The sequence below is a fragment of the Coloeus monedula genome (genome assembly GCF_965178545.1).
Source record: "Coloeus monedula genome assembly, chromosome: W".
In the NCBI taxonomy this organism is placed as follows: domain Eukaryota; kingdom Metazoa; phylum Chordata; class Aves; order Passeriformes; family Corvidae; genus Coloeus; species Coloeus monedula.
Window position 1 is genome coordinate 143061 of NC_138821.1, and position 25975 is coordinate 169035.

Here is a 25975-nt window from a genome sequence, read left to right on the forward strand (position 1 = left end):
TAATACCCCATTTCTGAAAGACAGGGAGTTGGATCTCTGTTCATTTTAATATCTATCTGACATGGAGTTGAATTCCTGTTCATTTTAGTATCTATCTGCCTCCTGCATTATTCAAGGAACTGCTTGAATGGGGATAAAAAACAGCACCTGAATGGAAGCCATGAAAGAGGCCTTCAGGCCAGGATTTGAGTGCAACAATTATCTAGTATTTCATAATAAGGGCTGTTCTTGAGGTAACGCTGCACATTAACATCAGATAGAGAAAGACACAGATTTAAAGCTAATATTTAGAAAGCATTATTGATACGTTACTAACCTTATTTTACATGCCTTTGGCTACTCTGCTGTGGATGGAATCAGACTGAATATCGCTCTCTAGTTCACTCTGAAGTGACAGTTTCATTGGGAGGTTGTGCTGTTTTGTTTTTAAGAATTGCATAAATGTACAATGCATTCAGTCTTAAACTCATTTCTGATTGCCAGTAAAAGCTCCGCTGAGTTAATATTTGGGCAGCAGGAAGCTGAAGGAATGGGGTGGGAGTTACTGGAGGCAAGGATGATGGGGTGCTATTTGCTTGAAGTTGTCCTAAGAAAATTGAAGATGACACTCAGTAGTCCAGCATTTTCAGCTTTTCCATAAAATGTTTATAAACAGAATAAAATCATTTGCAGAACAGCTTTAGAGATAATAACTATAATACAAACCTCTGGAAATATGCAATCATTTATTACAGCACATTAGCATCCTGCAAACTACGGATTTTCACTCGGGGTGTTTCTCCTCCACTTAGACAAAATAAGCCTATTATCCCTCCCAGTCCTGGTCTTTTGCTGCAGTGCAGCACAGTACATCAGTTTAACTCCCTGGTTCCCAGCTGAGGAAAGAGCCAGAGCATTGCCACCAGCACACAGCAAAGGTGAAGGTGAAGACTGGCTTGGCAGGTGGCTGCCACATGTCCGCAAGGGGCTGGAGCCTGCCACAGCTAAGCAGGGTCACTATCGCCTTCCTGCCTGCCAGTCTTTTTAATTTCAAGGACAAGGACAAGGCAACTCTGGAAACATCACACAGCTATGTAACTGGAAATGCTATTGAACTCAGGAAGAACATCAAACAGTCTCTCTGCTGACTTGAGGATGCAACATTCCCATATTTCACTTTCAATCCATTTTAAGTAAGGTATCTCAAGTCCACCTGCTTTAAATACAAAATTCGACTTGTTAACTCAGCTGAACTTTCAAGTGTAAGACTAGAGCAACAGCTCAACTGTAGAATGTGTCTGCCTTTAAATGATAAACACCAGTTGGCACTCACTGGACCAGTAAAACAAGACTGAGTCTCCACTCCCTGAGGCTAACAGACACTGAGCTTCAGAACAGAATAGAATCAAATTGTTTAAGTTGGAAAAGATCTTTAAGATTGGGTCCAACCGTTATCCCGGCACTGCCACATTCACCACACCACCTTAAAGAGAGGGAACTGAGAAGGCACAATGAAGAAATAAGAATCTGGATCAGATTAGATGGCTTGGATGAAATACAGCAGTATCTCTCACTCTTTCCATCTTGAAAAAATTTTGGTACTGAATGAACAAGCCTAATTGATTTTCTCCGTAGAATGATGTAGAAACTGAAAAAAACTAAGCAGCCAAAGAAAAAAAGATGAAATAGATATAAGAACAGAGAATAATAATGCTGGGACTTAAAGGAATTATTTGCAAAAACACGAACAGAATTTAGAAACAAATACTTCACCTTTCAGGTTTAATTCACTTTTTTGTATTTGAATATATTCCTTTACCTTTCCATGTTCTTTCCTCATGTGGGAGATGTAAACATCTCTCTGAGTGAAGAGCCTGTCACACTCCCAACATGTCCAGCCAGGACTAGCAACTTTTTTAGGCTCTGCTTTCTTTATGGGAGAAGGAGATTTCTTCTCCAGCTTTTCTGTTCCGTTGACAGATTTTGTGTCCTCCTTGTTGTGACTGGATGAGTTCTGAGTTGTGGGTTTAGTACTGAGAGGCAGATTTATCCCCAGGTTTGGTGGCCCCTCAACACTTTTCAAAGTTCCATGCATAGACTACAACAAAGGAGAGAAAATAAAAAGGTATAAAAATAACATAGACACACACTGTTGTACTCAACCAAAAACCTTCAGTTACTTCTTTGGCATACTATTATCATCAGATCACATTCTTAAAGAAACAGCGTTAAGTAAAGGCAAGACCTAGCATGAGCTAACAATAACAGGCACCATATGCAGGTATTTTCACAAAAAAATAAAGAGACTTACTTTGTAGGTTAAGTTTAAGTTGCGGTTTAACAGGGGCGAAAAAGGGCTCAAGAAGTACTTTATGCTCATTTCCTGCTTTACTTAACCTGATATATTAGTTGAGCATCCTCATTCCAGACTATGTGACTGGAGTTTTCCAAGAAGGAAAGGCTTTTTTACTGACCAAATGTTGACTTGGCATATTGGTAAGAAGGACAAGGCAACTCTGGAAACATCACACAGCTATGTAATTTAGGATATATTAACATTTTAAGTTGAGGCTGAGGTTAAGCCCTGCCTTACTCCCCAGTCAGGTAATGAGCACACTCATTTAGGGCTACCTTGCCATTAGAAGTCGTTAGAAGCCAAGGTGTGCGGGGCTGACAGGGCCCCAGAGCAGATCAGAGGGGTCTGACCAGCTGTTCTCCAGCCCCTGAAGCTCCTGGGTGGGAAGCTCTCCTCAGGGACTTATGTCTGCACTTTAAGTCAATGGTCAGTAAGAAGGGAAGAATCCTCCTTCCCCCATTTCCAAACCAGTGTAGTGTGCTGGTGTGACACCTGAGCCTTCCAACAAAGTGACTTGTTCAGGAAGGGCTGGGGGGCTTCAGCTGTGTGTCTGAGTTCCACACGTGGATATGGACACAGCAGGAATGAGGATGGTTGTGGGCCAGCAGGGATGACTGCAGTCCAGAGCTAATCCACTGCTGAACAGGGACCCACAGTTGAGGTCTCACATCTAAAAGGCTTGTCCTTTACCGTGACAGTGTTCTGATCCTCTCACCTACTGACACTTACTATAACCCTTTTGGAGGATACATTTAACCAGCCCAAACAGAATTCTTTTTCCTTCACATAAAACCCATTCAATACATTCTTGATTCTGGGAATACAGGAGTATCAATCTGATACAAGTACTTTCGTAAATACTTTGGCTCTTGGGGCTACCCACTGGCTCTAGAGCAAGTATCAACCTCATCAGTAGTACATGTTCTTTGTTCAACAGCTTTTAAATAGAAGAAAAGCCAGTAATTAACCCCCCATAACTGTTAGTAAAAAGCAAAGTGCACAGGACCAGCAACTAAGAGCAAAGTGCAGGTGTGTAGTAAAGGAGTAGGCTGGCTTTAGCATCTCACTGCAACAGGGGAGGAGGAAACGAGGTTCCTGTACTCTCACGCAACTGAAGCTGACCTGGAGATTCCATTCCAGCCTAACCTGTCAGCATGTAAAATGTTAGTGCTCAACTTTCCAAATGTCTTTTAAATACAATGCTTGAAATTTCGTTTCTTATTTGGAACTACACCAAGAGCATTAAAGCATAGTATGGAGTCCCAGTGCTGGCCAAACAGGGAGAATTACACCTCCAGGCCAGCCCGGAGCAGTCCTTCACCACCTGCTCTCACTGGCTGCTGGAAAGTTTCTTGTAGCGAGTTATTACAGGAAAATGAGATATACATTTTGCCATCAAGAAATATTGACATCTGCAGGAATTACTCTGGGTTATTTTCTGCAGTTTTAAATAACCTCCTCCTGAGCTTCCTTCTGTCCCTTTCAGTCCTACTTTCACCCAGGTCTGTCTCTGCCTTGATGGCTTATGTCTAGCCATACCAAACCATTACTGTCTGTGCAGCTAAGCTCTGCCTCTGTCTGGCACTCATACTCTCCCTGAGTCCTTTTTGTGCTTTTATCCTCTCCCCAAATCCTTTTCTGCTTTTATTTATAACCTGTTACTGTTTCTTCAGTTCCCCTTAACTGAACTCCAATTTACACTGCTTTGCTTCAGTCCCTACTACTATACACACAACCTAAATGCAAAACCAGAAATACTGCTACTGCACATGTATTCTCTAATCCCCTAATTTTAGTCCCAAAAAATGTCTGAATCATTTATAGTGAATCATGCTAAAACCCCACTGGTTGAAAGTTCAAGTACTAGCACGGAACACTAAAGCCAAAGAAGTTAAGTAGTGCCCAAGTAGCTGAGCGTATCTTTAAAATGTGAGATGCTGAGCAGCGGGACTTCTGTAAAGACAGCTTCTAGCCCTAATTGCAGTCAGACTGAGCTCCTAAAAGTGTTGTCTTCAGGTCTTACAGAAGTACTTATGTACAGGTATAACAATACTTTTCCAGTAATACCTGAGTCAGGAAAAACTAATTACAGAAACAAGACATACACTGCAATACACAGAATTTGCCTATTTAGTGAAAAAACCCCCAACCATCTGAGTAGATCAAAGGAAATAGAAAACAGAGCTTTGCATTGCTGCCTGAGAGGACCATCTAAGATACCTTGCAGTAAACATGCAAGAACTAGTGCTACTAGTTCTGAAACAAAGACAATATCCAGTCCTTGTATTTCTGAACATCTTGGCTCAGCCCTTCCCTCATTTCCTCCTCAAGCTGAAGACTGGCTTTAAAACCACCTGTTTTTTTCAAGACTTGTGATCTTATTTTCAGCACAACTTTGGAGAATTCTATGGTTACAAGTGCCATAGTCGGGACTAAAATGTAAAATGATGGTTTCAGCAGCCAAAAAACATGTCTGGTTTTTCACTTTGCTCTAGAGAAATTGTACTCAGAAATTTTGTCACTGCCAGAGAAACGCAGCGAGCTCCATGGTGCCATTCTGAACTTTAGGGCCGTGTTCAGGGACCAAGGGTTAATAAGGCATAAAAAACTTAGCTTTGGTCCGTATGATAGAAGGTAACAGTCTGTGTCAAACACACAGTTAACAAAGGATAGCCAGGGGACTGCTGATCCTTAAAACCAGGACTTACAAGGATCACAGTGAATCTTTAGTTGTTAACGGTGTTTATGAGGAAATCCACTTAAGAGTTTTTTTAAAGCACACATGTTCATGTTCCTATGTGAATACACACAGATAACCTCTACATCTAGCAACATACTGCTTCCCGGTGATTTCTGAACATCAAAGGTTTGATTTTGTGATGCACTCAACATTCTCAGCTCCTAACAATTGGAATAATACTTAGAACACTGTAAATAAAGCTCAATATTTGTTAGGATCGGACTAGCTGAGATATTCCCAGTATACCAAAATCAACATTCTTACAGAAAAACCGACTGAGGGATCACAAATATGCTGAAAACAAGACAAAATATAACATTTTAACATTTGAGAACAATATTCACAGATTACCCTCTCAGAATTACTAACATCTTTCTCAGCAGTCTTCTTGTTATTCTGTGCCTTTTCACAGTATGTTCTCACAGCATATATTGCATGACAAATGGTATCTATGAAGGAAACAAGAGAAGATGCCTACACACCTTGATATGATCCATCATAAGCTGTTTCTGTGCATATAGAAGAGAACAGTCTGGACACTTGAAAACAGACACCTTCTGGTTTTCAATGTGCTGATCAAAGTGGCGATAGAGCAAAGGTTGTAGAGTAAACACAGTGTCACACATAGAGCATTTATATATTATTCTAAAAACAGAAGTACAATAAACAATGTCAGTCATGTTGAGGATCTATTTGCAAGAATCATGATGTTAACTTTTTTTCTCATCACAGATAAGATCTGACATGTTTAAGCAATCGTTTCACACTGCCTGAAAAAAGTTAAACTAATTCAAAACATCCTTTAATTTCAAAATATGGGAGCAGTAGAAGAAACAGAAAAATAGAAAAAAATAATTTAGAAACTGCAAACAAGAAATCAGAAAACAACAGCATGTGCCAGTTACATATACAACAACATCTGCTCAGGATACTCTGACAGTTCAACATCTTCAGTTTCTGAACTCACAACATAGCTGAAGGATAATATCTCTGCTCCAGGTTAAAAAAGCAGTATGTTTTAAGGGAGTGATTCATTCAATAGTAGTTAGTAACATACTTCAAGATAAATATAATTTTGGCAATGTTCATGCCTTTGAGGCTCCTGAATGCCAAGCCTAGACTCTGTCAACGCCCTGAAGCTCCAACAGTGCAGGATGGGATTTCCCTGATCTGCCATTCCAAGCCTTGATGAATCTGTCATAGAAATGTAGAGACACCACCAAACTCTTCCTCTCTTGGAGCACGTGTGACTTTTGAACTTAGGTCCCTCAGCCTCCTGTTCTGACAGCAGTTTTCTAACCAGAGGTCATCAGATGAGTGAGAAATCTAAGCCATCTAATCTGTAGTGCTGCAGAGAAAGTTTAGCTAAAATAAAAGAATCCCAGCCACAGGTGCTCAGTACAGCAAGAGGTGCTTCCCCTGTCCTAAAAAAACCACCAACCCACAAACCCCCCTGCCTGCTAAAGTGCTAAATCTTCTCATTTAGCCACATAAATGTTCCCAGTCCTTTCCATATCCCTCTAAGTAATTATCACTGAGAGTGCATTGTTCCAGAGTTCTAGGGATCACTCTGCACTGTGTTTTGAGGTGACAAGAAGAAGAGCATCGCTTCCATGTCCAAGCTGTCCTGTAATTCCAAATGAAAAACAGTACACTTCTTCGTATTAACTGGGAAAGACTTTATTTTTGTGGTATCAAGTGGTCCCAGTTTCCCACATATGCTAAGACAAATGTATTATTTACACAGCAACCTCTGATTATCAGTGTACTACTGTCCTGCTTTCTGTGGTGAACCCTTCACTGCAGATCTGTAGTGAATCTGCTACCAAAAAAATTTGATGTCTTTCTGAATTTATTGCATATAAAAATTGTAACTCTCTAAAAACACCAAGAGCTGAATCTATGTATTTTCTGTGGCAGCTAAAATACTTTACTCTGCTTTCACAGAAGCAGGACTATCTGGTAAAGATCCAAATTTCAACAAGTCTCTGGGCAATGACTGTACTCACTTAAATCCATACCAAAACATCTCGCAGTATAAGTTATGACTATACACACCTGGACTATTTCCTTCAGACACAGCAAAAGCATGATTTTTAATCCTTAACAAAATACATGCAACTATGTATGCTGGTTTTGGTTTTTTAAAATTTAATTCAAGTAGTCAGCGTTTAACATGCAACTGCCTAAAATGCTGTTCAAAGCTTAAAGGCAGTTGTGCTTCCACAGGATGACATTTACAGGGATGCTGGAGCAAGTCAGGCAGTTCATCCCATCCCATCCCATCCCATCCCATCCCATCCCATCCCATCCCATCCCATCCCATCCCATCCCATCCTCAGGCTGGTTACTCAGCACTGCTCAGGCCCCACAGTATACACCAAAGCAGGCGCGTGGCCTTTTCACTTCCCAAAAATCTGTTTAGCAAATTCACGTAGTATCTTGGAATAAATACATGTGAAAGGAAAATACTTTCAATCACATAAAAAACATTTAGCATTTGGAAAGCTTCTGCACCAGAAGATAGTATTTCTCCTTCCCAAATTTTTTTCTCTAAAAAAAGGAACTTGTGGGATAATACACTTTTACCAATAGTACAGTAAATATCCATAATTCGGCTTGATAAACAAGAATTTCTGCAGTATTGAAAAAGAGATTAGCCATGAAAAATATCTTACTGCCATACCTAGACACTGTTTACTGAAAAAAAGAAGATCATCTCTGTGGTTTTCTGGGAAACCAAAGCTTAGAGTATGTTACAGGAGAGAGCTTCCCAGAGTTGAAAGACGAGACAGCCATCCATTTCCCTATATTAAAATAATCTCATTTCATCCCACTGACAAACCCTGCATATAAAAGTAATTTTTCATACACCAATAGTTTAGTGCATCTGTTCTGAAGCAACTGTTTGTAATGTAATTGTAAATCACACAGTTCCAAGTAAATGCCAGAGGCAGGCAGCAAGATTCCCCAGGAGCTCAATTCCTGTAAACACAGGAGTGTGACCTACTACAGAGTCCCTCAGAAACCATGGGGTCCTGGCACTGCTGAAGCCATGGCCAGTGTCCCTGGACTGTGCCACACACCTGGGGTCAGGAATGAGGCTGGCAGGCTTGCAATGGGTGCCAGTCATGCAGCCCGGGTGCTCCGTGATGCAGCACAGACAACCCAAATGTGAACATATTGCCTCCAATACAACCTGTCAGTCCTGCTCAGCACTAGGCAGGCCAAGAACTCTGAGCACTGCAAGGGCTGGAAAAATCCTACCAGTCACTCTGCATGCATTTAAGGCACCATCTTGATGAAAACTGGCAAATTTAAAGGAAACACCACTTCTTAAGAGAAGCGCTCAACTATGGATTCTGTGACTTATTAGAGTAGTACTTAATAAAATTTCATTTCATTTTTTATACTCAAAATAAATTAGTAAAGAAATACAATTATAAGTGCATCTATATGGAAAGAAAACAAATGAAAAATACTTAATTCATGAACCTGATCAGAAACAGTTTGGCAGATCCAAGCACAGTTCACTCTTCGTATGTGTAGCATCTTACAGAAATAGTGATCTTAATCTTTTGGACTTCTCTAATGAGAACTATGAGAACCTGAAAAAAGTTTTAAATGTTGGTATCTCACAGCTTCTGACTGATGATACCATCCTGAATTAAAACAAGGTATCATTTCCCACTAGGCAGAAATGCCTTCATTTGGTATCAGACATGGCAAGTTTGTTGCCATTTTGCTTTGATGAAGGTGTAAATAAAGAAAAAAAAACTCCTGTTAATATGTTAGAAGAAACAGTGAGAAACAGAACTCTTAGGAACACTGGTTATTATATCACATGATACTTTTTGTGTTCTTGAGCCTGCAAGTTGTTACCGTGCTGGTGCTCTGTGCATGCCCCAGAGAAAACATGAAGCTCAATCCCTGACTGTTTGCTCTGAACAGTGCACTTGTAGCAGTGAGGAAGCAGCAGATGGAGGAGAAGGGGTACTCAGAGAGGCTCAGACCTGAGGGCTGGAGGGGTTTGCACACACAGCAGCACCTGCTGCCTTCAGCAGAGCCCGCCAGTGTCCAACAGCTTTAAAAAAAGACCCTGAAGCCGAGTCCCACTTGTGCCCTGTGTCACCACCTTCAGCAAAATACCACCTTTATGGCCAACTTTCCTAGCTACAAAACAGAACCACTTCTGCTTTAAGCCAGAAAGATATTACCTATTGGAAAAAAGCTTATATAAACAGATAAAATCGCTTTTTCTCAACTTTTCAACCACGTTATGAAAATCACCACATAAGCACTGATGAGTCTTAGCAGCTCTTTTTGGAATCACATTATTTTAATTCACAGTAAAAATGCAGATGAGCTAAGCAGATTAAAACATCAGAACAAGCAACACTCTGGCCACCTGTCCAAATAATTTGTGTAATTACATTTTGCAATCACTCTCTTGTAGCATGCAGTGCTTAAAGACCTGCTAGTACATTCAGAGAAATGTCACCTTTGCCCAGTGAACCGCCAGCTGAAAATTCATGAAAGCACTATACAAATCCCCATCACCAGCAGTCTGACAAAGTGGTGGCTGTGAGAGGTGACTGTTACGACTGCAAGCACAGGACAGAATGCAATTTCACAGCTTATTCAAATGCAGGCAAGTGCAGTAGAAGATGAATTTTGCTTACTTTGGTTCGCCTATCTTGATACCGGGGTGTTGTGTATAGGCATGGGAGTGTGTGCTGGGAGCAGATTTAAATGCCATGGGACAGATAGGACACTTGTAAAAGACTTCACAGTGACAACCTTGAATATGAGACTTGAGTGCCGCCACATCAGAGTACACAACATTGCAGTGCACGCAGCTGCGGAGAGAGCGAAGGAGAGTCAGTGCAGCCCTGCCCTGAGCAGCGCTGGACATAATCAACACAGATTTCCAAGCAAAGGGAAGAGAGAAACACATATGGATAAAAACTGGATAAAACGATATTACTCTGTCAATTTAAACAACCCCGTAAGAATCAACATAACCAGCAATTTGTGGATCACAAAGTAAGGGGAAAGAAATTTCACACATTTTCATTTGAAAATCTAAGAGATACAAGGTCAGAACATGTTTTTATGTTATTACAATAAAACAGAAGGGTCAACAGACAAATACTCTATTGATTGCAGAAAGAACGCTTAAGTCCTCTGCAAATTTGGAAAGAGATTTTCCAGAACACATTTTTTATCACATGCAGGGTATTGTTTATAAAGTACACCAAAGCAATTTAGAAACTACCACCAAATGGAAAACCAGTAAGGAAAACATTTTCACCATTTCGCTTGTTTAGATTTACTGAAGATATACTGGTAATGATTTTCTGCACATGTAATCAAATCAGCACTTGGATTGAAACTCAGGAAAACTAAACCAAATCCTTACTATCAGATCAATATATCATATTGGAATTTCAAAAACATACTTCTACTGTGTCGAAAATCTGTGACCTTTCCGCATCTATTCTAAAATGAAATGATTAAAAATTTGAATTAATATTAGAACATAAGAATTTTTATACACAATGGCCCCCTTTAATGTCCTACATCTCCAGTACCAAATGCTCCCAAATCAGTCCCAAGAACATAGTGCAATCAGCAATTACCTGTCAAATGAAACCATTTCTTATTAATCAGTATCTTGAAGTAAGACTTTTACAAACTCTTCAAATGTAGAAGGTCTTCACCCCTCCAGAACTTTAACTTTAGCATCTATCATGGCAGTACGATTGTTGTCACATAAATGTCACTTTTTCAATAGTTTTAGTGCCCTGATGATAGCAATAAAGCAGGAAATAGTTCTACATTGCATCTGAGGATCCCATTTTCCTTTTAATATTTATCACCCTTGAATTTTATGAAATATCATCCTTTCTTTTTCTGAGCATTTAATTTATAGTCTTAATACTATTCATTGAGTTTATACCCATCTAGTCTCTGCTACCCAAGGCATTCTCTAAAGCAGATCATTCCGGTCTTTTTTGGCTCTGTTAAGATCTTCTGTGCTCATACAGAGCTGAGCACTTCTTCACAGCCATACACAGCGTGATGCTCTCAATAACACATCTACTCCTCAGTGTCCCCCCAGAGAGCCAGGTGGCATTTTTACCTCCCCATGCCCCGGCTTGACTTCATTCTCTAGTGATGCCACATAACAGCTGATCCTCAGCATCCACCATTGTATATTACACAGTTCCTAAGGACCAAGCCCTCTCAGGGACTGTTCTAACAGCTTCTTGCTTTCACCTTGGCAGGATGCAGTGAAACGTCAGGCTGAAGTTTTCAGCTGATTCAGTGCAGACAACTAGCCTAAATCACTGGAATCAAAGGGAACTTCGTGGCAGAGACCCTTTGGAAAAGCAGGATGGTGCATGCTGCTCTTCAGGCAAAAGCACCGCAGTTCTAAGAAGAGGCTGAGGAGTCTAAGGAGGGAGACAGTAACATTCCCAGAGACTGCTTTTGCTTGCCTGGGTGACTTTGGTTTAGTCTCACCAGATCAAGAAATTCTGACTCAGTGTTAAATGAGATGTTTATGAGACATGTTGAAAAGTTTAGTGACTTAGATTCCCAGTGCAGGATTTGGGATTCCGCTGGTGTTACTGGGGCAGGCCAGGAGTCCCTAGAGGTGATTCTGTGTACAAACCCAAGAGACACAGATTAGAGGGAAGGGCAGTGGAGTGCAGGAAGCAGATAGAGGAAATGCAGGACAAGACAGACTACTGCTTGAGAGGTAAGGGTAAAAGAAAAGAACCCAAAGAAATGAAAAGAGCTTGGAGTTATGTCAGGCCATGGATTCAAGCTGAAAACATAGGCTTGATGCAGTAAAAATGCTTTCTTCCCTTACGGGAAGATTGCACAGCCATCCTGGAAAATGAACTGTGGCACCTTAAGGGTGGAAGGAGCTACCTGCCCTAAGATTTAGAATGGCCTTTTTTCCAGGCAGACAGGGTGAAGTGGACGTGTTTTAGGAGTGCTGAGCAACGCTCAGGGTATGGGCAGCTCTTCTGATCTCTTGCTGTGCTGCCTGCCATTCAGTGCAAGGAAAATTCTAACAGAAAACATTTTTTCAAGTCTTTCAAAACTAAACATTTCTATGAAATGCCTCTGCTCCCCATTTTCTCAGTGAGTTGCCATTACAGGGAAACATAAAAGTCAAAGGGAAACTGAAGAGTAACAAAGGAGAACCAAAAGACAAGGCTGTTTTAGAAAGGTAATTTACAAGTCATGTAAAGCCAAGGAATCGACTTCCCACAGAAAAGAACAACCAGACAGGTGCAGTATGCCCATCAACATCTCAATCATACATTCTGGAAGTACTGAAAATGACTGTTCTACCAGAGAGACAATCTAAAATTCAATGTTTTGAAAAAACTCAGGAAGTTTTTTAAAAAACTGAAATTAAGACAATGCATCTGAATTTTCTAGACCTTATAAACCGTGAAGTCCTGAATCTGTGTGACACTAGCTAATATTCTGATTTAATCATGTACGAAAGTGGATGCCCAAAACAAAGCAGAATCTTGATGTATTTATTCCAAAATTTTAGTACTAATAGTACTGTTTCCATGACAACCTTAAACCCATGAAGCTGGTCCAAATAATGCTTATGAAAATGGAAAATCACTTTTAAAACCATAAATTATACATAAATTGACAACAAAAAGAATCATTATACTGACCGAAACCCAACTCTTCGGGTATAATGCAGGCAGTTCTTAGTGACATGGGTCTGGAAGTGGACAGATCTGCAGATTGCTCCACATTCAGGACACGTGTATGGAGATTTATGCTGATGAATTCTCTGGTGTGATGCAAAACTGCACTGGTTAGGAAGCAGCATCTGGCAGATATTGCATGTCTTCTAAATGATAAACCAGAATAGATGAGACAAAAGGTTTGGTTCAGCTCTACGTAACGTCTTGTGTCAAACACTGCAATATAGCAAATAAAGGTTAAATGTCATAACTGGGATGGGACCCAAAGCAGTAGCCAAATACAAACACAAGCCCTGCTGACAGAGCTGGCAGGTGCTGGAAGCCAGACTGACTGGCATTCTGGGCCACAAAGCTCCTTCATACACCACTGACCATGGGAGATGCACATGGGTTTATAGAAATATTACTCAGGCGCCTTCCCAGACTACCTTGATAGTGCAAGGGGCCTACGTACAACTCCAGAATCAAATTATTACTATTGTCTCTTATGGCTTGGAACTTGTGAATCTCACCAGTGACTCGCAAAGACTTAAAATCAAACCCAAGACTCCTTCATGACGTCGGTATTTTTTGAACATGTATTTGCATATTTTTAGGAATGATCTCTCTAAGAGTCTGGCGTATGTAGTGATGTGTACACTCTGCAAAAATACTGACCAAAAAATGATCTCCAGAGCTGCATTATTTACTAACATATACCCGAAGAAATCCTGAAATAAATGCTCTGGGAGCACTGTGGCTCGGTGTGTTTGAACACAGTCTCCGTACAGAGTTCTCCAATGTCCTGACGCAGTAAGATGGCAAAATGCAAACCATTAAATATACAGCATGTTAAGCAAAGAAAACCTGCCATCACTGCAATCCAGATTCCACTGGCACTCCTGCCAGCCCACTACAATAGTGTTCAGCATGGATACATTTACTGCTCTACTGCAAGGCTCTGCCTGAGTTCAGCTAACTACAGGGATTTCAAACTGGCACCTGCTCAGAGCCTTTGGGACATGGTAAGGCTGTATTCAGACACACAGAAATACTCGCTTTGAAATGCCAAACACTTGGCCTTAACTGACCAAACAGTGGCCAGAAGTGAGGGACTCACAGCCTCAGGCTGACCAGAACTGTTTTGGGGTGTTAACTTTGTCTTAAGTTCAGCTTAAAGGCAAAACCCTCTGACCAGCCATAAGTGGCACATTTACTGGGCTCAATACCATTCCCCAAATCTCTGTTTGGCTGTTCCTGTATTAACAGGCTGCAATACAATACTGGAGAATCTGGAACATTATTTGATTATGTAAGAAAACAGCAAACCAGAACTTCTTATTCCAGTAACAGAAACATTTGGAGGTTTCACAGTCCTTTGGCTTGTAGGACTTCTGAAGGAAACCGGGATGTGGTAACACAAAAGAGCCACACAACATTCTAGCCCCAGCTCAGTGATTGTCCTGATTTTGCAGCAAGCTGCCAGACTCATGTACTGACCCAACATGCCAATAATGCTCTTAGTTAAGGCCCCTGCTCTGCTATTTCAATGAGTACAGAAGATGTTTAATTGTAACTGATTACAGTAGAACAAGAAGCATCTACTGCGAAATTCTGACATTCAGCATGTTTGCTTACCATTTTATTTTGGGCTTAAGGTGGCATTAACTTCCAGTTCTCTCATTCCAACCCACACCAAAATAAAACACAGTTTGTGAAAATCATCACCTGCCTGCATTTAAAGTCAAAGTTTCAGAAAAAAAAAAAAGGGTTAGAAGGAAAAATGGTGGAGGTGGAAAATAAAGATACACAAGAACGCTGAGTATGAAGGGAAATGAGCTATGTAGTTTCCATGGGAGCAACATACTCCTTTCTGTAACTAAAGAGAAATATTAACATTCATTAGCCCAGATTTGCTGCCTTATCCCCCCAGCAAGTAGACGAGGGTTTTGTTCAGCCAGAAAACCTGTCAGTGAGTCAGAGTTAATATTCCTTTAGGTTAATATTCCTTTTACAGGAATATTAATGGCAATAAAACATTATAGAAAGGTAACAACTTTATAGGGAATGTATTTTCATTGCTAGGATTGTTCTACCATTGTTTATTTTAAACAAAACATTCTACTTCCATAACAGGAGTATAAGAGCAGCTACTTACTCACTGAAAACACAAAACTATACATTTTCCATTTCAGGAGCAATTACATGGGCACTAGAAAGAAGAGTAAGCTGCAAATAACCTTTTTTCCTATTACTTGTTTGCAAACTCTGTTTACTTTCATTCTTCCTTCCTTCCTTCCAAAGGAAAAAATACCAATCTCATCTAACTTCCTTGTCCTCTTCCCCCTACAGTAATGGCAGTTGTACAGCAAAAAGCCAGTGCCAAGCACTAAGAAGGAAAACAAGTCTCATCCAAGCTTCTCAAAAGGTAACATCTAAAGAAAAAGTAGCAAAATACTTAGTAATAAATGCCTATACATAGTTCTTTCTCCAGGAAATACTACCCCTACAGGACACAACCAAACACCCTGTAAAAAGCCAGCTGCTGCTTGACATATGAAAAGGACTACAAAAAGTGATTAATTAATATTTAAAAGGATATTTCAACAAAGAACATTTAAAACTATATTTATTAAGAGTGTTCTTTTCAAATGGAAGAACATGAAAATAGCTTCTTTTCCTCCAGTGCTTTGCACTGTTTTTTTTTAAATCTGCAGCTCTTATAGCAGAGCAAGTTTCCACGAGAGACACAAATACCCTGACAGGCAGCAGGCAATGCCAGCTGCTCCTGCAACTCCAGGGGCTTTCCTCCTTGAACAGCAGTACCTGGGAACCCACACTTCTCTCTCCACCTCCCTGCAGCTCCCTTTTGACATTCTGTGAACATCACAATTGCTTTTCTTTAGTGAAATCACCAGGATAAACAGTACCTAACAGGACATGTATGGAGAGCAAATTCAGCAGCAACAGGGAAAAAGCACCAGACAGAGGGAGAAAGGGAAGGGCAAAAGGTTTAGTTTACCTGGCCATAAAGACAAAAATCCCTCCACCCCAAAAGTGAGAACATCACTTTATCTTTGTTCTCTTTCCATTTGTATTTTAGCTCATCCTCCCCAACCTATCCTTTGTCTCTCATCCAATTGCCTTGTCTTGGGGCCTTCTTACTTGCTTGATTTTCCAGTACCAAAACCACAAGTTTTTGCAAGGACTACTGCATCTTAGATGGAATGTTACCTAATGGGCTTATTATGCACCAGCAAATCAGCTAAAAACCCTAAGTAGCTCAATCTGGTGCAGAATATACTCATGGTCAGCCATTAGACCCTGTTCAGAACTGCAGCAACATCTATGGATGAACATGTTCTGCTGAAGGAAACTCCCTTAGGTAAGCACACCTGTAGTATCTTACAAAGAAAAATTCACTTGCATGGTATTCCATGGGGAATCCAGGCTATTTCAGCCTAACTGCTAGCCAGTTAAAGGGAGGAGCTAAGGCAGAGCCACACAATCAAGGTTATTTCCACGTGCAAATCTCTTTACATTACTACCTGTAGTGGTAGGTGCAGTGGAGCTGCTTCGTGGTACAGAATAGGTCCTGTGTGTAGTGAATAGATCCTGACAGGAACCTGCCTGTGCTCCTAGGACTAGTGCATTTTTTCCTAACCGCAGGACTTAAAAATCTTTAGCCTGTTCACTGTTGTCTGATTCCCAGGAATATTCCCGGGGCACTCCTGTCTTGAGCATGCTTGCAAGTTTTCAGCTTCCCCCCGCAGCAGGAAGCTGGAGCACCAAGCTCACCTGAATGCTTTGAAACACACCAGAATCCCTTTTAATTGGCACACCCCAACAGAGATCCAACCATATCATTTAATTAACCACCTTCACTCTTCCAGGATTATAAAATACATCGCACACTGATTAATATTAAGTTTTATTGAATGACGTGTTTCTTTCAGGTCAGGCCACATACATTAGTAAAGAATTTTCAAATGGTTTTTAAGTTGAACTCATTAGCACTTGTAAGAGGAAAAGAAACCCAACCAACTAAACCAATGGTCACACAGAAAGGAAGGTGTGCCAGTGAGAACAGCACTTTGCACTTTCTGAGGAAGAGCTGAGGCAAACAGCAGGCATTCCTGTCAGTAGTCAGTGTGCCATTTGTCACTGCCTGAGTCCCTCCCTGCACATGAGGGGAATGCCTCAATCACTTAGGACACTTGATGAAAACTCTAAAACCTGAAGACCAATCGAGAATGAATCACTTGAAGCTATCATTCAGGTTGAATAGACGGGCTGTTAATGAGGGTGCCAATTAAGTGGATTCCACAGGCTAGTCAAATTCCAAAGCACAGAAAGAAGCATTAAAATATTATTAGTAAAACCCATTATTATTTTCTGTATTATAATGTTCAGCTGTAAGAAAGCTAATGCTAAATTTTAGCAAAACTATACAGTGTCAATTTCAGACTTCACGGCCTAAAAAGATTCTAAGAAAAGTCTTATTTATGCTGCATATGTTGACATTCACTATGCTTGCAAGACTTTTTGTGGTTTTCGTTTATCATTTTAATCACAGAGGTTCAGATAATTAACAGCTAAATGGAAGTAAAAACATATCCAAAGTCTCCTAGGCTTATAGATGAAACATTGGAATGTAAACATAGGATACTCTACTTGTCCACTTGTGTCTGCGGCCTGCTGGAAATGAGTTGCAAGAGTTGTCTCATCTTGGAAAACTTCATTGCACTCCAAACACTTTAGACTATGTCTACAGAGTTTCGATGGATCTTCGTCTAGTGGCATAGCTGGAATGACAGGAGAGCTCGTGGGGGCCGAGATCACTGTCCCAGTTAAGCCAGACTGGATCTTTGTTACAGAGTGCGTGCCAGCTCCGCCTGGGCTCTGGAGCACGGCCGCAGCAGTATTGCTGGAAGGAGATGCTATCATTTGATCTGCTGGGACTGGTTTTAGGATCAGGTGGGAACACTGCATCACGACGCCTTTCTCCTTGTGCCCACGAGCATGGGACAGGAGACTGCATTTATTGTAGAAAACTAAATTCTTTGTACAATGATTACAAGTCACTTCAATTCGCACACTTCTCCTGTCATAATGCTGGGTCAGGCTCTTCTCGAGAGCAAATGAGTCGCCACACTCCAAACACTTGTAACCTCGCGTTGGTAGCGTGATTCCGGCATTGGCTGGGGGGCTAAGGTTTGGGATGTAAACTGGCACAGGATTGACGCTGCTCAGCACCTTATTGAACGCTTCCACTACAGAGCTCTGTAGAGATGACACCACCTGCACTCGAGACACTTTTTTCGAAGGCTGGGAGGCTGCTGCAGAAATTATTGCCTGCTTGATTTGCTGCTGGGGTTTTGTTAGCACTTGGCGCAGTTCAGAGGTGGTTTGAGCACCCTGAGGCAAAAGGTTAAGGTTGGCAAGATGGACTGTCTTTGGCACAAGTTTGGCACTGGCAAGGCTCGATGCTGGCACCACAACCGTCTGCTGCTGGATGGCATTGGCAGCTTTGATAATGGCACTGCTGGCACTCTGCACGGATGCAGCAGAGATGACAGTGGCTTTCACTGTGGTGTTGTTAGCCAGCTTCAGATTGATCACTTGAGAACCTGCTGTTTTCACTGCTGAAACAGGCAGGAAGGCAGTAGCCACGGGTTTGATAGTGACCTGTTTAGGGGCAAGTTCTGCAGATCCAACTGCATTGGTGACAACTGAGGACTGCAGAGGAGCTCTGGGAGGAGAGGAGAGAACAGCAGCGGAAGTTGGTGAGGCCAGGAGAGATGTCATGGAGGTTACCATGGAAGCACTCTGCTCTGGCTTTTTACCAGAGTCCACATCAACTTCTGGCAACACTCTAGTAACAGTTCTCTTGATCTCCCCAGAAGAAGTCTTGATGGTTTTTATGCGAACCTTAGGGATGGCTGGTGTCGACCCTGCGGGAGAAGATGGAGACCCTTTGCTACTGTTCTCACTTGAGACACTTCTGGGACTGTCGGGTGGTTTGACAGACGGCTTCTTAGCACCATCAATGAGACTCTGAGACTCAGGAGATTTTTCAACAGCCCGGGGACTTTCACTTATGTCTTTTGGTAATGGAGAAGACTCTCCTGAATTAGACTGTAAATCTTTACTGCTATCTGTAGCTGCCTTTTTAGCACTCAGTGCTGCGATTGCAGCGATGCAGGAAGAAAGCTTTGCTGATGACTTCGCTTTGGACTGGGAAATGCTGGCAAGATTTGTGTCACTTTTTTCAGTACTCAGTTTTCCATCGAGTACCCTGTTTTCAAGAAGCTTCTCAGAACTGTCTTTTTGTAACTTGTCCTCTGTTTTTCGAGTTTTAAAAGGCTCATAGACACCTAAATTCATGGCGTTTGTCTCTGTCTCTCGTTTAGCAGCTTTATTTTTATCTATACTACTTGAAACAGTGATTCCAGATTTAATTAAGTTCTCCCCTCCAAGTGCCTTTAGTTTGTCATATTCCTGCTGAGATAGAGATCCTGCCAAGACATTTGCTCTGAAATTTGCACGCATCTCCTCTTTATCCGGGGGGTCATCTACCTCTATTCTCTCATCATCATCAAATTCTTCTGCACTTGATATTGGGCTGAACTGGTTGAAAGCTGAATCCTTCAGTGTAGCCTCAGAAGCTGACCCATCATCTTTAAGTGATTTCCCTTCATCTTTACTGTAACTCTCAAGAGCTGCTGACGTTAGGAAGCCATTGTGCAAGCTGTTGCCTGCGGAATGGTGGCCATCCTTATCCACACCTTCGGAAGAATCAATAGTACGCACATTTTTCACGATGACGCTCACCCCAACATCAGATGATGATGGGACATGGGAATCTTCATCTGCATGAGCATTTTGTTTTATGTGGCTTTCGTGGTCATCATGTCCAGATTCAATAGCTGCTTTGGGATCTACCATGTCTGGTATGTCAAAGGCTGCAAGAAGGTCATCGAAATCTGGGGTCTTCATATCCCCCATGGCCACGTATTTGATTGTAAGCAAATCTGTAAAATAAGCAGAAAGTCATCACTTTAAGCTCTAGTAGCACAGTCTTATACAAAACAAGTGTTTGTTCATATCTGCCATGCAAAAAGGTGTTATTTCACTTCTGAATCAATATTTTCAGAGATTATACATTACAGAACAGTGTTCCAGTCCAAGTGTACAGTTTAATTATTACACCAAGAACTATAGTAATTCATATACTCCACAGATGGTAACCTGGCAATTTCATTCTGGGCCCAAACTGCAGTGACTTTCTTCCTGTTCCCTCTCCTACATTCCCTCCTATCCACACAGACTGCAAAATGGACATTCATGAAAATAACATGAGACACCTGTAATTTCTCCTAAGTCTTGACTTTCCTTAACAGTTGCACTATTAATCTGAGGAGTCTTCTTGAAAATAATAAAGTATAAAGTAATAAACATCTGTAAGACTTAAGTATTCATCAACACTGGCTACATGGAAGTCACTGTGGACTATGAGAAGGCAACTGAGGAAAATTTTTCAAGGATACTGGAATAGACACACACATTTCACGCAACAGCTTCAAATAAATATAGAAGAGTTTTGCAAATTGTTTACGCAGTTCACTTAATGGTTTTGGGCCCTTTGTCTAACTGATGAAGTCCTTAATACGAAAACAGATGCACACATAGTATCAAAATCACAAAGCAAGTTTCTATGAGGATTAAATGGAAAAGATTGCAGGTACCGGAGCATATCAAATCCATGTAAAACCACAGAAAGCTTTGACAGAGTTTCTCATTAATCAGGGATACTAATTAGTTGCATTCTGGTAGTACATCTGTCTATAGGTGTCTTTTTACAGTTGTTGCATACACTCAAAAAGAGCTAGATAGTCTCCCTAGTCTGAAACGTCCTCTAATTACATATCCTGGAGTTTAATTAACATTTACCAATAGCAGTGAATTAAGGCCTGCTTACATGCTATTTCCTCCAAGTATGTTTAAGATCACAACTGCCCAGCAGAGGAAACACAGCTGTCCTTTACTGACAACTGCTGCTGCCCTTATCAAGAACTTCTCTCATTCTTCAGACTTTTCAAGCAATCAAAGTTAAACAAAAAGGGAGACAAACACGGTCAGTTGTGATACACAAGGAAGAGAAGTTCTAACCTGGCCATTTTATTCATCTCTTCCTCGCTATTCTAGGGCACCCATACTAAGATTCAGTGTAAAAACTATGTTTCCACCACAACTGCCAGGACTCTGCAGCCATATTCCTCCCGCTTTTTTTCCCCCTCCACAAACCTTTCAGTAACTCTTTCCCTTAAGGATAAAACTCTGCTTTTTATCCAAGATCAAAATCAACTGGCACCTTGGCTGCCATACAAGCTGTGAGTCTATTCCTTCTCCGGGCCAACATCATGCCTGTAAAATACTTCAGAAGAGGAAGTAAGGCAAGCTCCTGGTTCCCTAGGAAATCATGATTTTCCAGGAACTGGAATTTCTTTGAAAAGTGCTCTGAGAATGTTTGAGAAAAGTTATACAGAAAACCAGTTTATTTAAAAATCCATGCATTACTCTGCTTACTAATCATTCAATGATAAAAGTAACAAGGAAAAAATCTGGATATGGCCAATAGGAATTACACAACTAGGGAGCCTAGCAAAGCAGTGAGGTGAAATGCTTCTGCATTCTGCTTTTCTGATGGTGGTTGAGGGAACTTCTGGGAAGATAATGAGTCTTAAAAACTTTAAGTAACAGATTCTGAATATACCCTAATTAAATGGTTTCCCTGAATCTCTTTAGTGACAACACCCACCCCTGTATCTGTGCGTCAATATCTCACTGAAACTACGTTCTGGAGGTGAACCAGGAGTGGTTTATTTGTGTTCATGCTTTCTCAAAGCACGTGTGCATGACTTCCTACGTTGTTGTTTCTTTGGAAACACATCTCCTCAAGTGTTTTCTATGAACAACATGAAGAACATGGCACAGATTTTAGCCAAAGCAAGGCACTCCTTGTCTGTTCCACTGCCTTGTTTCTCCCAAAAGTCAGCCTTTTTACTCCAGTTTATCTGATACCACATTCCAGTGAAGCACTCACTTGGGGATTTATGTCAAAACAAGAACCAGACCATGAGAACTCTCTTCTGACAGTAGAAGAAGCAAGCAGGACAAGCAGGACTTAGAAGTAAACTGCTGCTTCTGAAGAACTGACTTTTTGTTTCACTGCATGGAATTGTTACAACTCCTCCTCAACCCCTCTATCTGTACCTGTTCCAGCTAGAAAGACTCTAGCCATAAGAGGAAAAACAAACCTACCCTTTCATGTTCTCTGTGGGGGACACACCAGAGAAACACACACATTTTTTCTTACTTTCTAAGTCTGATTTATCTTGTAGCTCTGGCTTCAGGACACCTGCAGATTGGGCCCAGCATTCTCCACAGAAAGACTAAGCTGTCTAGAAGCTGTTGCTGAGATTAAAAGGTAATTTTTTGGGGTAAAGCCAAGCAATTGTAAACACTCAAATCAGAATCATTCTAGGGAAGTTCAACAGCTTAATGAAGTCAAGAAAATAGAATAACATGGCAGCTCCCAGCCAGGTCCTATCTCCAAACTGCTCAAACCCCTAATTTTTGTCTATCAGGTACAAGAACAGCTTCAAGCTTTCCAGAAATGGCAAATAACCATCCTCCTTTCTCAATACTTTTCCAATTAATATTCCCTATGCATGAAGGCTTCTATCATTTCTGCATCATAAGCATGGTCTTACATGCTCAATTTTTACACTTTGATTTAATCCTTAACCTTTGAAGAACCAACCAACTTTTCCTCCTTGACACTCACCTTCTTATTCATCCAGATCTTCCAAATAGCTAAACCACAAGTCTAACAACTTTATGCAAGTGCTTTAACTGGACCAGACCATCTTTTCTGCCTTACTGAATGTCTACCCTTTGCCTTCAAATCCCATGTAACTGTCTATACTTAAATATCTAACTCCTTGCTTTTGTTCAGACAATTACTCAACTTCAGCTTCCCTCAGCAGCAAGTCCATTTGTTATCAAAGGACATAAACCCCCAAATTTATTCTTCACCTACCTATGGCATTCATGTTCTCATGACTACATTCCTTTACCTGCCTTAAACTCTTTTTTTTACCTCTGTTTGTACTACATACATTTGTGGACTGTGCACCCTTTAGGATGGAGACCTTTTCTTTTGCACATCCTTCCAATAACACCAGCATTCTTTCCAGTTTTGTGAAATCAGAACACGGAGACACACCTTTTCAGGGTATGGCACATGGCAGTGTTTTGGTTCTGGTATAGCCACACACAGAAATTAGTCTGTTACTTCTTTTGATTCCCAGGCAGACACACTACTCCAGAGCAAAATTCCAGTAGTCTGGAATAATTACTCTACTTCCAAACATGAGTAATAGTGCCTAAATAACATCAAGCTCATTCTGGAAGAAAATGCCTACACAGGGAGCAATACCAGCCTAACCAGCATAAAAACATACTTTTTTGGGTTTTGGTTTCTGTGTTGTTGTGATAAGAAATTTCATCAGGCAGAGAAGACTTAAGGGATTCGATCAGAATTACAGTAACATATATCCTAACATTAGGCAAACTTCATCCTAACAGACCAATTACGAGTAGTTCATTGGTCATTAGTAATTATGACTGACTTACACTTCCAGTCATTTACTCTGAAAGTCTAGCATTGTAAAGACAGACAAAGCAATATGCTAATCTAACCACAAAACCTTCTTCAGGAAATGGGAACCGCATCTCCAATCACAGCCTCGCCTGGCTTGACACACTCAGCAGGCGAGTAGGATGTGCAAGAGGCCACTTCAACCACAGTCAGCAATGGCTCTCATGCTCATATACATAAAATATAGGCTCATTTTCGCAATCAAAGGGCCCATGACTTGCTACTGTTGCAAAACCCAGACAAACAGCTGCTTCCACAAATCACAGAAATTCCTTTCATAATATGCAAAGTAATTCTTATCCTAAGAAATTTGATTTCTCAGGATAAAGGTCTTATTTAGCATCCACAGCATCAGTAAGGTCATGGCAGTCCTAATGTAAACAATCTTTGTGAAGCATGGGGTGTTTCACAGTTAAAATTTGTCCCAAGCAACCTACTTTTTCTATATTATACACCATATTTATCCACCTTCAAAAAAGGGGAAAATCCAATTTATTTCCATGCACAAGACTCAATGAGTAAAAGACTTAATCTACCATTCTGACAGCTAAAATAGTGTTACTTGTAGTTTACAACTCCTTAGGAGCCTCATCCTGTAGTCCAACACATCAATTTTTGAACTGGGTATCTCAGGTTCTCTTTGGGTAGGAGAAAACAAGAAGGGAAGGAGAAGGGGAATGAATCTTCTGGAGTCTAAACCACTTCTAGCACAGCTTGAAAAGAACCACATGCAGCTGGTTCAAAGTTCAGGACAATCAGCCTTTGGCTGGCAAAAAGAATAGGGATGTTTCAACAAGAGCAAGGAATCTCCTTATGCAAAACATGGAGCTGAACAGGCCATCCTCAGCTACAGATGGCCACATGAAAACCACCTGTACTTATCCAGAGATTCAGGCCAGGGTTCCTAAATCCCTCCTAAAAGAAAGATGAATTCCTGAAAAGCAGGGAAATCTACATATCATTCTTTTTGCAGTCTACTTAAAAAATTAATTACAAACATGGCTTAATTTTGTACTTCTATATGTGAAATAGGCTGGGGCAGTAACACGCGACTAATTCAGATGCACAACAATAATGAAGAGAATTTTGAGATTCCCAAACTAATGCAGACTCAAATTACATTCTAAATGGCACAAGCTTCCCACCTCTTTCCTTTAAGGTACTTTTTCTGAAGTGGATGGCAATCGTGGTCCAAGCACAGCGTGAGCAGCTGCAGCCTCCTAGAGAGCTCTCCCAGCCAGGCAGGGCCCATCAGGGCAACAAGCAGGCCCGAGAACCTTAGGGTCAAATTCGGGTTTTTCTGAAAAATCTATTCCTGGTACTCTGCTGCACATTTGTATTTTAACACATAAGCATATGGCGAAGAAAACAAAAGTTAGGCAATTCATTCCAAAGGGACTTGGAATGTGATAAATCCTTACCCTCATTCTAGAGATCAAATAATTGAGATCAATGCAAAATGAGATCCTGGGTGCTGGTACAGAAGAGCAGCCCTCCAGCACTAGCATTTGCTGCTGGAAAGCTGGCCCGCGTGCACGATCCAATCTCCTGATGAAGAGCATTTACAGATATTACTAGACTGAAAAAAGACAACTCACCAAGAACACTGCAGACTCCATCTATGCAGGTCTCTCATCTTACAGCCAACAAAAATCCCTGCAAATTCAAAATCTCCTTTGCTAAAAATAAAAATTCGTAACACAGATAGCATTCAAAAAGCCAAAAAAAAAAATGGATACAAGGAATTTTGTCACAATCCAAGAACTTACAATTTTAAAGCTGCTTACTATTCTGGCAGAAGGAAAAAAAAACCCAAAAGGTGCCCTTGTGTAATATACGAATTTTAGCTGACACTTGGAAAAGAACATGCATCCTCATCAGGAAGAGATCCTATTCCTATCATGCAGCAGAACTCCTGTTTGCAAGCATCATTCTGCTACAGACGCCTATAGTCAAATATAGACCCTCTGCATCCCAATGCTGAAGAACAGGAGCAGAAATCAACACAGTGATCTGTCAGGCATTTTGCTCCACCACAAGCTATTCACTGCTCTATCAAACCTGCAAAACAACACATCACAGCTGCAGTAAAGCCCACAAACCCAGAATTTCAGGCCAAATGTTAGCATGCTATTTTCACTTTTCTACAATTAATAGCTCAATGCCTTACGTAATCTACTGCAGTCAGAAACAAAAAGGTTCCCTTGTATTGTCACCCTGCCTCAGCAGCCAGCACACAACTTACCCAGTATCCACAACCTCTCAAGGCTTTTAGGACTGTCTATTCTGCTGAGCACAGAGGAAAGGATCCTCATTTCACACCACAACAGAATATTTCCAATGTTCTGCCTCCATATTATCTTGATTGTAGATTACCAAACCAGCTAACACAGCCAGGACTGGGAAGATTTTTTAAAAATCACACTGGTTAGGATTCTAAGAGT

At 40.9% G+C, this 25975-nt stretch overlaps 1 protein-coding gene across 10 annotated transcripts in view; it reads right to left on the minus strand.

The window, feature by feature from the left end:
* The window catches only part of LOC309584609 (zinc finger protein 532), a 34246-nt gene that overhangs the window by 4652 nt on the left and 3619 nt on the right, over positions 1–25975 (minus strand). For 4 of the 10 annotated variants that reach the window (XM_082300719.1, XM_082300718.1, XM_082300717.1 and 1 more), the window contains 6 exons: positions 25777–25930; positions 17480–19839; positions 12791–12972; positions 9758–9934; positions 5558–5720; positions 1799–2077 (listed from right to left, as the gene is read on the minus strand). In XM_082300719.1, the coding sequence (XP_082156845.1) occupies positions 1799–2077; positions 5558–5720; positions 9758–9934; positions 12791–12972; positions 17480–19839; positions 25777–25846 (3231 nt within the window). In that variant the 5' untranslated portion in view covers positions 25847–25930. Of the gene's footprint in view, positions 1–316; positions 587–1798; positions 2078–5557; positions 5721–9757; positions 9935–12790; positions 12973–17479; positions 19840–25129; positions 25213–25776; positions 25931–25975 lie in introns of those variants that run through there. The other 6 variants (XM_082300722.1, XM_082300721.1, XM_082300720.1 and 3 more) reach the window with 4 other exon arrangements.